General features: G+C 40.5%; 2 protein-coding genes and 3 non-coding genes across 10 annotated transcripts in view; 1 reads left to right on the forward strand and 4 right to left on the reverse strand.

Moving 5' to 3' along the window:
- Window positions 1–6: 6 nt before the first annotated feature.
- GNL3 (G protein nucleolar 3) lies at window positions 7–8,676 on the reverse strand. Its single transcript, XM_004464436.5, has 15 exons — window positions 8,524–8,676; window positions 7,844–7,902; window positions 7,335–7,472; window positions 7,105–7,218; window positions 6,796–6,879; window positions 5,562–5,694; window positions 4,687–4,799; window positions 4,331–4,448; window positions 3,905–3,992; window positions 3,204–3,378; window positions 1,556–1,698; window positions 1,336–1,472; window positions 1,066–1,244; window positions 391–457; window positions 7–265 (listed from the first exon to the last, which is right to left on the reverse strand). Exons 1-15 carry the CDS (start codon window positions 8,534–8,536, stop codon window positions 171–173), a joined length of 1,656 nt encoding a protein of 551 aa, XP_004464493.1. The 5' UTR covers window positions 8,537–8,676; the 3' UTR covers window positions 7–170.
- Window positions 3,439–3,515, reverse strand: LOC111765588 (small nucleolar RNA SNORD69). Its single transcript, XR_002797886.1, has one exon. It is a non-coding gene; the product is annotated as a small nucleolar RNA SNORD69 (small nucleolar RNA).
- Window positions 4,568–4,647, reverse strand: LOC111765589 (small nucleolar RNA SNORD19B). Its single transcript, XR_002797887.1, has one exon. It is a non-coding gene; the product is annotated as a small nucleolar RNA SNORD19B (small nucleolar RNA).
- Window positions 5,438–5,514, reverse strand: LOC111765593 (small nucleolar RNA SNORD19). Its single transcript, XR_002797891.1, has one exon. It is a non-coding gene; the product is annotated as a small nucleolar RNA SNORD19 (small nucleolar RNA).
- A 43-nt stretch (window positions 8,677–8,719) lies between the features above and the next one.
- The window catches only part of PBRM1 (polybromo 1), a 196,262-nt gene continuing 189,131 nt past the window's right edge, over window positions 8,720–15,850 (forward strand). For 5 of the 6 annotated variants that reach the window (XM_058292602.2, XM_058292600.2, XM_058292603.2 and 2 more), the window contains exons 1-3: window positions 11,828–11,944; window positions 14,184–14,336; window positions 15,263–15,360. In XM_058292602.2, coding sequence (XP_058148585.1) covers window positions 11,906–11,944; window positions 14,184–14,336; window positions 15,263–15,360 — 290 coding nt within the window. In that variant the 5' untranslated portion in view covers window positions 11,828–11,905. Of the gene's footprint in view, window positions 8,886–11,827; window positions 11,945–14,183; window positions 14,337–15,262; window positions 15,361–15,850 lie in introns of those variants that run through there. The other variant, XM_058292596.2, reaches the window with a different exon arrangement.

A 15,850-nucleotide genomic window follows, 5' to 3' on the forward strand; every position in this document is an offset into this window, starting at 1 on the left:
AATTCATAAGTCTAAATTACTTGGTTCTTTTAATAAGTACCTCATGATATGTATTCACAAAATTTACACAGCTTATGTCAGAGCATAACATTGGTATATTATACATAATAGGACAGTTTTGTGGTCTGCTCAAAATGTTGAGAAAACTTCTTACAGAGGACGAGGCTCTGTTATACATAGTCTGTACTGAAGTCATAAGTGTCATCTTCCTCTTCGGGCATTTTACTGAAGACATCACTTGCTTCTTGATTATACAACTGCTCATCTACATTGGAAGCAAAGTGGGGTCAAAAACAAAAATGGGGTCAAAAACAAAAATGAAACAAACAACAGTGAAAGTGATTTTATGCTTTGCTGCTATTAGAAAAAATTCCTCCACCCTAGGCTCACCTGATTTAGATTCCTCAGGCAGTGCCTCCTGTATCTCTTCTGGAGGGAACAGGTCTGTGTTCTTTTCCTTGGAGAAAAAAACAGTGCTGGATTATAACAGGTGGAAGACAGCTGGAGGATGGTATAGGGAATGTTTAATAATTTCCATAGTAGATGGGAGATTATGGTTAATATAAGTACAGGAATATTTTTCTACTACAAAGTTAACAACTTAGTGATATATATATATACCTAATGTAATTTATGGACTATAGTTAACATCACTAATGTTTTTGCAGCAAAGTCAAAGTTGGTACTATATTAATGCTAAAGGTAAAAAAAATATGGAGTTTTGTTTGTTGAGATATGAAAAGTATTAAACATTTTTCCTGTTTGTTAATAAGGAAACCTTGACTATGTCATTTAATCTGTGTATCTTTCTGAATAGTTGAATTAGTTGAGCTAAAAGTGCCTGAACAGAACTTTTTAGGAGTAATGCTTCCATAACTTATTGAGCAGTCTTTCTAGTCTAGTACTAATACTAATACTAGTATTAGTATTACTAATAAGAAAATACTTATTGAGTATTTTCTAGTACAAAATACTTCCCACCTTCAGTTGCTTCCCATTTTTCATATACTACAATGACGGAAAACTTACTTTGGCTTTTAAAAAACTCACGGAGAATGCACTTACATCAGCTTCTTCACCACCACCACTTTCCTGGTCAGTGTCCTTGTCCTCCTCGTCCTTCTCCTGCTCCCTCTCTTTGTGTTTAGGCAATTCCTCAGGTATGTCCTTTTCCTCTATTATTCCATTTGTCAGACCCGAAGACTGGAAAAGGATGCTACTGGCTAAACGAGGGCCCCTGATGGCTAGGAAAGGAAGATAGCCCTTGTAAACAGATGAGACCCTTTCTGGCCTGTCAGCCAATGGAGACATCAGCAACACACAAGTCTTGTTCACCTTGAATGCTGTGTGCATTATTCTTTTCAAGTTCTTCCAGATTAAAGCCCAACTTCATGTTTGCCACAATACGCTCATTAAAATGTGGGGAAGGACTCCAGGATGTAGGGGGCTGACAATAGAAGCCTAAGGTGGCCCTAGAATTAAAAACCAATTTGTCAAAAAAATCAGTTCCACTATTCTATATGGGCATGAAAAGGTCAATATAAAGATGCCTTACCCTGTCCATTCAGACCATAGCAGTTTGGCAGCACCTTCTACATTTGGGCTTCCACCTTTAAGATGCAGTCCTCTTCTCTGAGCAAGTGAAGTAAAAAACTCTAAGGAATTCTTATAGTCTGGAACAGTAAATTTCAGTACTACCTTAAAAAACAAAAACAAACTGTCACTCATCTGATATAATGTAAAAGTAAGAAAAACTCAGAATGTTTCTAACATTGTGGTACTGACATTAAGAAGACGTATAGCTTGGAAAAAGACAATTCAGAGTCCAGAAATAAACCCTAACATTTACGGTCAATTGCCTTTTGATGAGGATGCCAAGATAATTCAAGGAGGAAAGGAAGAGACTTTTCAACAAAAGTCTGGATTATTTTTGTGCAAATAAATGAAGCTGAACCCCTTCCTCATGCTATACACAAAAATTAACTCAAAGTGACCATGGAACTAAAATTATGAAATTTTTGGAATAAAACAGGGGTAAATCTTACTACCTTGGGTTAGACAATGATTTCTTAGATGTGACGTCAAAAGCACAATGAATCAAGAAAATAATTTGGACTTCATCAAAATTATATTTTGTATTGAAGGACATCGTCAAGAAAGTGGAAGACCACCAAAAGAATGGAAAAAATATTTTAAAATTACTATCTGGTAAGGTAGATTTGTACCTAGAATATATAAAGAACACAACATAATAAAAAGGCAAATAGCCCCAATTAAAAAGGGGCAAAGGATCTGAATACAGTCCTTTCTCCAAAAAATACCATTATAAGATATTTAGGGAAATGCAAATTGAAATCACAATGGGATAGTACTTCCCTTCCACTAAGGTCACTGTGATCAAAAAGGGAAAAGGACAAGTGTTGGCAAGGATATAGAAAAATTGGCAACATCATTCACTGCTAATGGTAATATAAAATGGTATAGCCTCTGAAGAACACAGGGAGTTAAACTGTTACAATTTGCCCCAGCAATTCTATTCCTAGGAACATATCCAAGAGAAAAAAACACACCCATACAAAAACTTGTACAAGTATTCACAGCAGCATGATTAGTGATGGTCAAATGTCCGGAATCAACTGGATGGATAACCAAATGTAGTTTATATACATACAATGGAATACTACTCAGCCACAAAAAGGAATGAAGTACTGATTCATGCTACATGCACGAACCCTGAAAACACATTAAGCAAAACAAAGTCACAAAAGGGCATGTGTTATATGATTCTGCTGACACCAAATGTCTAATAGGCCAATCCATAGACAAATCAGAAGATGACTAGAGATGGAGGCTAGGGGAAGATGGGGATTAACTGGAAATGGGCAGAGTTTCTTTCTGAGGTGATGAAATGTTCTAAAATTTATTGTGATAGTTGCACAACTCTGAATACACTAAAAACTACTGAATTTGGGTGGACTGTATGGTTTATGAGTTATATCTTGATAAAGCTATTGAAAAGAGATGCTTAAGTTGAAATTTAGTTCATCACAAGTAGCAAGCACCTGTACAATTTTTGTTATGTGTTATAGTTCTAGGAGGATCAAACATAATGAGACTTTTAGGACCAAACACCAAATATCAGAATTATATTCTGCCAGTAAAGATGAAATGGTGGCGAGGTGCACAAAGAGGGGTTCCTTTACCTGCCGTGTGTCAGCCTGGGACAGGATGGCATTAGCAGCCTCCACTGGTTTTATCACTTCAATACTTGCAGGACTTCTCAGTGCAAGTGCAGAGGCAGAGTTAAATGGAGACACGATCAAGGTGGGGCTGTCTATGATTGTGATCTGTTTGTCCAAAGGGACAATCTGCATGCTCCTGGAAAAAGAGAAATGGTAATCAAAGGGGCCACCAATTCATTTAGGGGGCAAGAGACAGAACATGAAGCTCAGGGTTGGATTGAACAAACTCAGCACAGTCAGTCAGATCCAGTTTATCATCATTTGCTTCTTATTTATCTGAAACCCAGTGTGCCCTCCCCCTCTAAAGAGAAATAACTCCATGTTATACCTTATTTATAGACCTAACATGCGGTTTCTTCTACCATTAATATTTTTTCCCTCTTTGGCAAACAAAGTTTTGGCAAACTTTGATTCATTTCAGCTATCGCTTCCTCTGAGGCAGCTTTACTCTTTCTGAATCTATTTGTCTTTCAAACTATATTGTGGGCAGCTGTCCCACTCAAATCAAATCTTCCCAAAGCCTAGCACTGGTTTCACACTCTTCATTTTACTGAACGCTTTAAAGAAAAAATAGAACGCTGTCTTTCTCAAGATACCCAGAGTAAAATTATATATGGACATTTACACTAAAATACTGCCATTTACAGAAGAGCTCAACTTACCTCGTAAGCCCCATAGATACACCAACATGGCATGTCCGTTCTTGTTTTAAGCTATTGATGATGCTGCTTTTCCCCACGTTTGGGAAACCTACAAATAAATGGGATTCACAGATACAAAAGGTTTTATGTTCTGGTATTTGTAAAATTTCTAGTGCTGGATTTTATGTATGCCTGATATTGAAAGCAAGGTCAGAGCTGGATCAAAGCATCTTCACTTCAACACAAATACCAACCTTAGCTTCTTTGTTTCTTACTCAAGTAACCAAAGAATTATTAAACCAACTCAAATAGGCTAGGAATTTTCAAAAGCTAACTCCCCACAATGTCCAGTACCAACAAAGAATTAAATCATGCAGCAACTATTTAAGTCTTTTTAGCTAAATACTCTGGCACTTGAGAAATAACCACTGAATCGAATAAACTCACCAATTACTCCAACTTGAATGGATTTGCCGTAAGTCTCCTGAAAACTTCGAAGAAGCTTCCAAAGTCCCTCTTTCCCAAAGCAGACTTCACTTTTGAATGGAGCGGCTTTTTTCTTTACCTGCACACACATCCCAAGTGATGAGTTTGACATCAGACACCTCACAAGATAAAACCCAAACAATCTGGCTCCAGAGCCTAGCTCTTAATTACCATGCCCTACTGCTTTGCAAATAATCTCTTTGGAAGAAATCAGAGTTGGATCTTGCAATTTTTCATTTTTCTATCAAGATTTTGTACTCATCATATTTCAAGCCCCAAGTAAGAACCACACTCCCCACACTAACAGTAAGGGGTACCTTGATTATCTTCCCTTTGTCCTTCACGTTCGTTGAGGCTCTGAACACAACTGTTGGCAATTCTTTCTCCAAATAACTTAGCCAGCTCTCCAAATTCTCCTTTGGCACCAGATCTGGTATTAATTAAAGACAGATGCTCCAATTTGGCCATTTGGTGGAGATGAATGAGCAAGATCTGGTAAACTATAGGTTTTTCTTTAAGGGATAGTGAAAGCTCCCTATTATGATGCCTTATCTTCTTAACAGAGCCCAAAGTGGTATTTCCTCATCCCACCTCATCCCACCCCATCCTCCACTCACCCTTCCTTTCTTGGTTGTTTTAACCTTACTAACCCTAGAGCTAATCCTGTTTCCAGAATTTACCCTCAGCTAACAGCTATTTATTTCCTGTCCACAACAGTATTTTTAGATACCATTCCTACTTTCTGCTTTCAGGGCTCCATTCTGGTTTTTCCTGTCCTTTCCTGTCCTATTGCTCAAGCCCAGATATACAAGTAGGCCTGTTATTTAAATATTTTATCACACAGATTCTAATTACCTAGTACCTGAACTCCTATGGGGAAATTTGCACAATGGCCATCACTTATGCAAAATACACCACATATTAAGGTGAAGATAGAAACTTACAATCTTAAATAAGAGAAGGTCAGTACTGAATGGCAAAAGAACAGCAAAAACCAGCTGAATCACTTGTGGGAAACACCCTCTGCCCATGGCCCAATACTGCTGAGAGGGAGAGAGCACATGCACTGGTTTAACTGAGGTCAGAGTTGGATCTTATCAGTCTTCAGTGACAATCAGACTGTTCAGACGTTTTCCTCATACCTCACTAGAGCACATGCAAGACACCAAGGGCACCCACCCCTTTTGCTCACCTGATTTATTTAATACAAGTACCAACTTTTTCTGTCCACTCTGGACAATGGCCTCTTCTACCTGGGGACACCTGCAACCAAGAGGATCTCTGGCATCCAACACCTCTAGTACAACATCTGAGGCCTCAATCACCTGTCAAAGCAGAGAATAAACAAAACCAAATCATTTGCTCTGGGGACACCTTTAACACAAGTGTGCTGGCATTATCCATTTTAAGTGAGTTCAGAGTTGGATCTCCTGTCTCCACTTTGTATGAAGAAAGTTTTTTTTTTTGTTTTTTTTTTTTTACATTTTTACCCCCCCCCCCCCATTGTCTGCTCTTTATGTCCACTCGCTGTTGTGTTCTTCTGTGGGAATCTGTGTCTCTTTTTGTTGCATCAGCTCTCCGTGTGTGTGCAGTGCCATTCCTGGGCAGGCTGCACTTTTTTCACGCTGGGCAGCTCCCCTTATGGGGCACACTCCTTGCACGTGGGGCTCCCCTGCACTGGGGACACCCCTGCGTGTCACGGCACTCTTTGCCCACATCAGCACTGCGCATGGGCCAGCTCATTACATGGGTCAGGAGGCCCTGGGTTTGAACCTTGGACCTCCCATATGGAAGGCAGACGCCCTATCCATTGGGCGAAATCCGCTTCCCTGACTAATGTTTTTTTGCTTATCTCACAAGAAAAGTAAAACAGGCTTACACAGGAGCCTTCAGCCTCTCTTCCAAGTGGAAACACCCCCCAAATATCTGAATGTACATTCCTCCCTCTGTAGTTTGCTAGGCCTTCGTGAGCCTGCCAAGCTGCTGAGAAGCATAACCAGGTTCTACTCACAGGGAGGAATGAGCTTGGTAAAGTGCAGGTCCGGGATAGCAGTGCCGAGGAGCATTTACACCAAAGGACAATACCCTCTTGACTAACTTTAACTTAGGTATCCACAGCATGCTATAGACCCTTATTTTAACACTGCTTACCCCCAAAGTATTTTCCTCAACCTTAAAAACCACTGTCGATACAAGGTTTGTGTGTCTAACAGTCATTTTTAGACCACACTCCTTTGCAAAAATTTAAAACCAATTAAAAAAATAGTTCTTTTAGCTAAATGTAAACAGGAAAAACCTTAGAGGAGACAAGAAAACCTCCTGAGGAACTCTCCCACCTTTGTAAGGTCACAGGGGCAGGAAAGAGGAATACTTCTTTTCTTTTAAACCTAATTACCATTTTTAGACACTAACCTAGACTAAGATACCTTTTTAAGTTCCTGACAGTATAACTTCTTTGGATTCTGTTTGCCCAACTTGGCTTTTTTCTTTGCTTTGTGCTGCTCAAATTCCTAGATGATAAAAACAAAGGGAAAATGTCACAAAATTAGAAGTACAACAGTTATAGCCTGTTTCCTAATTTCCATGGCTGACTAAAAGGTACTGCAATTGATACTTTAAGCAGATCAGTCAGAGCCTTAACTCAATCTTTTCCTTAAGAGGCCCAGCAGCCCTCAGCCTGCCTATGTACTTACATATCAGAACTCTACCTTTCATTTACAGAGACTAAATCATACCTCCTTCACAGGACTCCCATTAGAAGGCTTAACATCAAGGTCAGCTTCAAGTTTTCTTTTCTTTTCCAATTCCTTCTGTCTGTCAAGTTTCTGCTGCTGTTTTAGTTCTTCAAGCTGTGTCCAAGTCATAAGAGAAATAGATTAAGACAGTGATTTGATGTTACCTTGCTTTGAAAAAAAAAAAAAAAGTTTACCCACAGTCGCTGAAAATTTCACCAACTATAACTTACCTGCTGTTTCCTTAGCTCAGCTTCTCGAAGAACAGCCTCCTTGAAGGGAGCACTGCTTGGAACTCCTGGATCTTTCCTAGGCTTCTTCCGTCCCCGTTTTTTGGCTTCCTTCCTCAATTTTCTATGATGCTCCCGTACCTATTGTATTGAAAACACGATGTGACTTTCCAAAAACATCTTCCTACTTGAATTCATATGCGAATACAATCTAGCCATTTAGTGATACCTGCAAAATGACCCAGAAAAATCAGTTCTAATTGGCATAGTAACAATATGCATAATTATATATAAAACAGCAAAAATAACCATGTGTTTTCTCTTTTTGTAAAGAACTCTCTTATCACCAAATTAGTGCATTTTCTCATAGCTCTAGACTCAAGATGCCTATTCAACCCTTATTTTCTGAGGCTAAAGCTTACTAACCCAGACTTCCCCGTGTGTCTGAGATGGGGCAGCAATCAGTACAGCAACTTTTATTGGTGTAGCTCTTCCAAGCGCTCAACACCTACCTTTTTTTGGATTTTATACCGCTTATGGCAGGTCATGCGTTTACTTGCTTTCTTTAACTCTACAAAAAAAAAACACATCACAAAAGGATTAGACACATATGATCAGTTTGTTTAGTTTCTGATGACTGCATTAAGGGAGGTCGTGTTCCTTTTCATTTTAAGCCATTACCCCTCAAATCTAAAATTAAGAATTATCAAGACAGCTGGAAAAAAATATATACGTGACTCTCAAATATTAAAAGAATATGACTCACTGATCCGAAGTGGAACCCAAGCTTGCCTCTCCTACTCTCCCCACATTAGACTGGTACTATACACTACAGCGTTCTCGACTAAAATAATAACCGCTTCGCTCAAAAACCACTAATCACAAGACGAGGTAGGGATGGACTCTCAGCACTCCGCCCGGCCGGTCTGCACGTGGCCGCAGAAGGGGAAAGGCTGGGCCCGAAACCTCGCTCAGACGCTCCTCACGAGCCTCTGGCCCAGCCTTCCTTCTGCGCATTGTGCCCGCAGGTCGGTGGGATTGACGTAGCGGCCTATCCACTCTTGGGACAAGGGGCCGGCCTACCCGCTCCTCCGGCACAGAACAAGCCGTGGAGGCGGGGGACCCGGGTGGATCCGACGGCCAGCAGACAGCGGGACTTCTCTACCTCCGCCCGCCCCCAGACCCCACTCACTCGGCCGCTTCATAGCGGCGGTACGGACGGCAGCACCAGCAGCCGCGACCTCTCCTCTCCAGCGCCACGTGCGAAATGAGGCCACAGGCAAACGTCACGCACTCACGCTGCCGCCGTAAAGCGCGCCACCGCCACCCCTGCGTGCGCGCGCACGCAGGGTCGCGCGGAGCCGGGCTCGCTTGGCGACCGCGGGGCTGGCTTTACGGCGGCGCCGGGAGGGGTGAGGGCGGCGAGGGCGGCGGGTGCCGGGAGAGACGGCGGCGGCCGCGGCGGGAGGAGCAAGAGCAGCAGCCGTGGCGGCCACGGGGCGGGGCGTGGCGGCCGGTGACCGCGGCCGGGGCTGCAGGCGGCGGAGCGGCTGGGTAAGGCCGGGCCCGGGGCGGGCGGGGCCGCTCCCCCTCGGCCGGCTGCCGGGCCTTTGTGTGGGCCCGGGCGGGCGGGAGCGGCGGCGGAGGCCCCGCCCCGGCTGTGGGGACGCGCCGGTCCTGCGGGGCGCGCGGGGCGGGGCGGCCCGGCGGCGGGCCCGGGAGCTGGCCCGGCAGCTTCGCCGCACCTGCTGACCTGGACAAAGGCGCGCCGCGGCCGGGAAACTCCCGGTGCCCATCTCCCCCGCCCCCGGCGGCTGGCGGAGAGCTCGCCGCGGGATATCGTCGAAGCTGTCAACGTTTCCTTCAGTCCCCGTCCCAGTGACAGGTCGGCAAAGTCCTTCCTTTCCTTTGCCGGCGAGGACCTCATTTTTGTTGTTGCTTCTTGTGGGTTCGAACACACATTCTTCTAGTGGTTGATTTTTTTTTTACGCTTTACAGATGACTATTTCAGACCGTATGTTTTTTATCAGTGGAGCCAAATATTTCAGCACTCACCTGCAAAATCACAAAGATTGGAGGTTTTTGTCACTGTACATTTCCAGGCTTTTAGTATTTTCCCAACTCTTACTACTTTTTGCTGAGAAGCATAGTTTTGTTGTTACAGGGAAGATGAAAGGAGCAGAAAGAGTAGCAGAAATAAATACTGAAAAGCAAATGATAAATACACAGTATTGGATTTAGGAATTCTTAGTATAACTGCAGAAACATGTCTTAGAGTAAAGCATTTTAGTTAACTTTTTTTGAAAAAACAAACTAGGGTGCCTCAAATGATTTTTAGATGGTTTCTTTTTTCCCAAGTATAACTGGGAAGTAGACAGAGCTCAGTACAAATATAAAAGGCTCGTATAGTTTTTGCTTTATTTCTCACTAACAGATTGCCCATATTTTAAGACCAAAATGGAAGACTGGAAAATGTCTTTGAAGAGGTATTTCACATTAAGACAGTAGAAAGTATGTGTTGTAGACGGATGGAAGGACCGTGACCTCTCTCTGACTTTGGGAGTGTACACGGTACCTCCAATATTAAGATTTTACCCAAATTAGTAAATTATGAAATATCCATATGATAAAATTATTATTAAACCATTAAACTCATTTAGAAAAATCTTCACTAAGATAAAACACCATTTAAAAGAATCTTCCCTAAGATAACCTCTGGCCAGCTGCAAAATAGCACATGTAGTTTATCACTTCTGTGGTTTGGTTTTTTTTTTAAGGTAATTAAGGCATAGAATAAATACTGAAAGCTCTAAACATCAGTGTTAAGGGTGATTTCCTCTACGAATTAGGATTGTGAGTGATTTTTTTTTTTGAGCCTTCTGTTTTCTAGAGTTTGGTTTTAGGTATGGATGTCAGTATTACGTATTACTAGAAATAGAAGTTAAAGTTTATAAGCTATCAAGATAATGCCATTTGACTACACTGAGTAAATATGAGTAAATATTCTTGTAGTTGCATGTTACGAAGTTATTCTTCTTTACTGCCCTCTTTAAATTATCATTGGTCATCAGGTTTTTGGACTTAGACTATGGTTAAGACTAAGTTTAAGAAAACTTGGAAGTAAGTTTCAGACTTTCTTTCCTCTCTATGGAAAACAGATTGCTGAAGGGAAGCCCACAGGCCTCTTAAATGATACAAATGATCTTTGTTTTGTTTTTTTTTTAAAAAGGTCGCAGGTAATCAAATTCTGTAAATGTATTAAAAAGATAAACTGAGCATTCAGTTAAACCAGATACTACTCTATTATAGAAGCCAAGTCTACATTAATGAATAAAATCAGTTCCTGTACCCAGGCAGCATGCAGTTCTAGAGTTGAAACTTAATATTTTTATTGTTCTTTGAAGTTTCAAAGTGATTTTAGGTATATAGGCTTCACTGTCACAACAATCCAGGGAAGGTAGTATGCTTTACTATTCCCATTTTAGGGGTGAGGAAATATCTTAGTGGTGACTCAGAAAATATCAAAGAGATATCAACGGTAGAAGACCTGGGGCTATTGTTCTGGTCTTCTTGTCCCAATATCTTTCCTACCAAATTTTCAAAATAGGTTTTTGTTTTTTTGTTTTTTTGTTTTTTTGTTTTTTTTTAGGAGATACCGGGTATTGAACCCGGGACCTCGTACAGGGGAAAGCAGTCACTCAGCCACTGGAGCTACATATACTCCCCTCAAAATACATTTTAAAATGTGTGCCTTGGCTCGAGAATGTTTGAAAATTATCCTTTTTTTGTATTATTCAAAATTAATTATGAATTAATGATTCAAAAGTTTTGGTTATTGCATGATCTCAATCATATGCATATATGCCAGTAATTTATATCCTTTTTTTTCTGTCATTTGGTTTTCTCTGGATTATTATAAAGGTAATTCTGAATTCCTGCCATAAGAATTGAAGGCTTTTTTCTTTAACCTTGGTAAAATTGTATGTGGTGTCTCTTTGCAGTGACTAGTAGGATTTTAGGAAAGAAATGTTGCCTTTCTCTGAATTTTTTGGAGAAAGGAGTTTTCCAGACTATTCTCATGAGCTATATGCAGTTCGTTCCGGTTTGCCAGAACTTGGTATCACACGTGAGTCTCCCACATGTGTTCACTCTGCGTTCCAGCTCTGTGCCTCAACTCTGTTTTTATTGACTGGACAGGCATGCTTCGCTCCTGCAATTGACAGTCATTTCATGTGAGAAAAGGGGAACTTCAGTGAGACATCTTTAAGCACAAAAAAAGGATTTGGTTTTAAAATAGAGGAAATACCTGGTACTGTGAGTGCCTGGGCCTTTGCAGGGTTTGTTTTCCAGGTGCAAAAGAACAATAAGCCTGTTTTCTCCAGTTCTCTTACCTTTCTAGCAGCTCTACTGGAATGTTTTCTATCTATTCGTACTCATTTCTACTTCTGACCCTTCCTTTCTATTTCCCCTTTCTCTGCCTTGTTCTTCTCTTTCAGTTTTGAATATACTAACTCTGAATCAGCACTTCTAAAGCCGTGCCTTCTCCCACTGGCTTCACTTGGCCTTCAGACATAATGAGGAGACTGGCTTTTCGAGGCGCTGGTTGTGCTCTGGTAAAGCTGGTAAATTACTGATCATCTACACCTGCTCCCTTTTCTGTCCTTCCTTGGCCTTTCCCCTCCATCCTTCTTAAATTTTTGTTATCCTATCCATAGAGTCCCTCCTCATGTTCACCAAATTTATTTGTGTCCTTGTCATAGATTGTTTACAAAGGATTGGCTCTTAGTTTCTTTATATTAATGAACTGAAGCCAGTTTATCAGCCTTTTATAAACAAACAAAAATCAACAAAACGTGGCTATCCTTGACCCAAGCCCTTTGACAACTTAGCCGGTTTTAGCTAACTGCAAACTATTACACTGTATAACAAACCAAAACCTAGAGGAAAGCAACTTCATGGTAGGTTCTGTTTTTAAACACTTTGTAAGTTACCATGTGGGCTTTAGTTTCAAGGAGGAGTTATGAGACTCTCCTTGTTTCTTTGTTGCGTACTGGGATTTTTTTGTTTTCTGTTTGTTTTGCTCCTGCTGTCTGTTCCTGGGAGATCCCCAACTGAGGTTAGATCCCCAATCTTCTCCCTGTACTAGTAATAGGGGCTTTCCTGTTCCCGTCCTTGCAGCTACTGGTGCCTGAGGGAAATTGAATGCCCATAAATGAAAACGGGATCAGAATTTTTTCTTTTAGCTTTAGAAAGAGACCTTTGAAATCACAATATACTATTTGGTCCTGTTAAGTTCTATAAGCATTGTGGAATTTCCCTAAGTGTACACCCTTTCCTTTACTTTGTAATAGACCTTTTCCATAGTGGTTGCATTTCTTGCATTTTAGCCAAATTTACATGAAGTTGCATGAAGATGAATTACTTAGCTGGCAGCCTGAAACAGGGAGCACTGAGAAATTGTAATGAAAACTAACAAAGTACAAACAGCTATTATAGCTCAGTAAGTAATACATATAAGTAATCAGTGCATTTTTTGCCAGGTACATTAGTTCAGCCACAAGGAAACTCAGCCCCAATGTCCAAGTTTAAAATATAAACACAAATACATTCCCCATCTACTTTGTCTTGTTCTGTCCCACTAGAAACAATCATTTGTCCTAGAATTTTTTTTTCACTTTTGTTACTTGTTTTTCTGATTTTTGAAGATTGCTGTAGATAAGGTCCTATAGCAAAAAAAAAAAATGTTTCAAAAATTTGGCTTTATGATTTGGTGGTATTTCATTTTAATAGTTAGTGGCTATTTCAGTCACTGTGTAGGAGACTGATAGTTTTAAAACTAAACTGACTTTTCCTGCCCTATGTTGGGACTTATACATTTAATTTTTAGCATTCAAGCCAGGGTGGTTATGATAACATATTGCATTCTTGCAGTAAGTTCCATTTATGCTTTAGAATCTAAAGTGTACTTTGCAGATACCGGCATTAAGAATGACACTTTATCACACTCAGTTTTTGTGAAGTCATTTCTAGAGTTGGTAAGAGGTCAGGAAGAAAACAGGGTAGTAGACCCCAGAGAGAAAGATAATGCACACTCTTTAAATGCTTCTGAAAGGCCAAGCAAAACCTGAGAGCTCATCTCTGGGGTATTCCTCCAGATCATCTACTGGGAGCGATGATTTCAGTGATGATTTCAAACAATGACTGCTTTTTCTGAAAAGATTTGGCAAATCACATTAAGGGTTTTCTAGTGGCTCCTCCTTTAGTGAGTGAAGAAAATTCATCTTCAGTGTGTTAATTTTAGGGTACATCTGAAATGCTAAAAGGTTAAATGTCCTTTGTCCCCTTAACTTCACACCACTCATATGCCTATCATTTTCCATGTCTTGGCCTACCTATGAAATTATTTTAGTTGTAAGGCACCCTGGGGAAAACAGATGAGGTTGCCAACTCCAAAAGTGCCTGGCTTGTGGGCCTCTGGCTGCCTCAGATGCTGAGGGACCATTACCTCCATACTAGTGTACCACTGCAGGTGGGCTGAAAAACTCCAGTCCAGGGTCAATTTGAAACCAGAAGTGCAAGTTGAATCATTCAAAATTGGCTATATACAAGTGACTACACTTTTACTGAATTTGTCCCATCAAAGTTAAAAGGGTAGCATTCTGATAAGTGAAGAAGCTAAAGCAATGAGGACCAGGACTTCCATTGGAAGAACTTAGAGCTAGCCAAACTTTCCTTACAGCAGTTAAAATAGCCTTGTAAATGAACCAGAAGCTTGGTGGCAAGCGGCCGGCTAAGGGCTTGGCAGCAGATTCTAAATTTGAATATAAGAACATGGCTAATTTTTTCTTATAGAAGAAGTTGGATTCCATGGGTTCCAAAAGAAGAAGAGCTACCTCCCCTTCCAGTAGTGTCAGCGGAGACTTTGATGATGGGCACCATTCTGTGTCCACACCAGGCCCAAGCAGGAAAAGGAGGCGACTTTCCAATCTTCCAACTGTAGATCCTGTGAGTAACTTGGATTACACAATTTCTGCATGCTTTTCCCATGAATCCCCTGACCTTCCTTTAATGGTAAAAAGTAGTTAAGATGCAAGGCTTCTCTACCTCATTTTCCTCTTGCTTGATATTCTTAACCTTTCCTTTATGGAAAATGTATTAAGCCAAAAGTCTTAACAGTAATAGTATAATTTAATATGAAATAATAAAGAATATCAGTATGTCACATCATGTATTCATTCTACAAATAGTGTGTCTGTCATATGTTAAACATTTGTAGTGGATGCAATCTAGCCTTGTATAAGATAAACTAATTTTTCACATGGAATTCAGATTCTAGTGTGGGGAAGCAGAATATAAACAAGTGAACAAATAAACTACCCTCAGCTAGTGCTATAAAATAAGTTTGGGTCATTAGGGCTGTTTTGGTTAGTGTCTTCAGGAAAGGTTTCTCTGTGATAGAAGGCACTTGCCCTGTTGAGCCCTGGTGAAGGGTTTACAGGAAGAGGGAATGGGTCAGGAATAGGTGTGGGGTATCAGGATTACAGAGGGAAAAGATTGATGAGGGGTCCACCCAGTCAGAATATGTAGGCATTATTAGGAGTTTGGATTTTATTTATTTATTTTATTTTCTGTGTAGTGAGAAATCCTTTTTTTGGGTGATTTTAAGCAGGTGGGTAATATGAACTGATTTAGGTTAAAAGGAAAAAAAATTACTGATAAAAAATATACCAATTGGATTATCTTAAGTACAAGAGATGTTTTCATTGTATTTCAGACTTGGGTTCTTTTGTGTCATAAATTTTTTGGGAATTCATCCTTTTTCTCTGTTTGCCTTTATAGACCTTTTCTTTGAAGAGTAGTAGATAAATGTTATGCCTACACTGGCTTTCTGTTTACTTTCTTGGTGGTTTTTCTCCTTTTTTTATGTGTAGATTGCTGTGTGCCATGAACTCTATAATACCATCCGAGACTATAAGGATGAGCAGGGCAGGCTCCTCTGTGAGCTCTTCATTAGGGCACCAAAGCGAAGGTGAGTTGGAAGCACATCTATACAATGGAAAAGGTTTGGTCCAGGGTTCATGTTTAAAATGTTTGGTGATTGAGTGTTCCTTTGGAAGGAATGGCTTAAAGAATTCTGGGTCCAGATTTTAGCCTTAGTTGTCAGATATGGAGAAGCATATTTTTAAAACATGTTTATAAGATTTAGCAATGAAGTAGTATCAATCATAGTTAAGAAAGATGCAGATACACCAGAGAGATTATTTTCACCTTGGGTACTCACTTTCCTCCCTTACTTTTGGGCTTACCTTCTGTTTTCCAACCAAGCAAACCAAACTGGTAGCCCCACTATGCACCTTGCACTCACCTCCCTATGAAGGTTTTATTCCCCCTAGAGAATCATTCCTCTCTTGATATCAAAATAATGTTAACTCTTCTCTTCAAAACCCTGGCAATTGGCGCTTCTGGGAAGATGGCAGATTAGAGAGACACAGAACTCACTTTTCTTCCAGAAAAACAGC

This window comes from Dasypus novemcinctus, unplaced genomic scaffold (assembly GCF_030445035.2).
Source record: "Dasypus novemcinctus isolate mDasNov1 unplaced genomic scaffold, mDasNov1.1.hap2 scaffold_157, whole genome shotgun sequence".
NCBI classification, from domain to species: domain Eukaryota; kingdom Metazoa; phylum Chordata; class Mammalia; order Cingulata; family Dasypodidae; genus Dasypus; species Dasypus novemcinctus.

Excerpts from the sequence above, each read along its gene's own strand:
- GNL3 (XM_004464436.5), bottom strand. Across the intron at positions 7,219-7,334 it reads CTGAGCTAAGGAAACAGCAG|CTTGAAGAACTAAAACAGCA; the intron begins GTAAGTTATAGT and ends ACTTGGACACAG. Across the intron at positions 266-390 it reads GCCTGAGGAATCTAAATCAG|ATGAGCAGTTGTATAATCAA; the intron begins GTGAGCCTAGGG and ends CTTCCAATGTAG.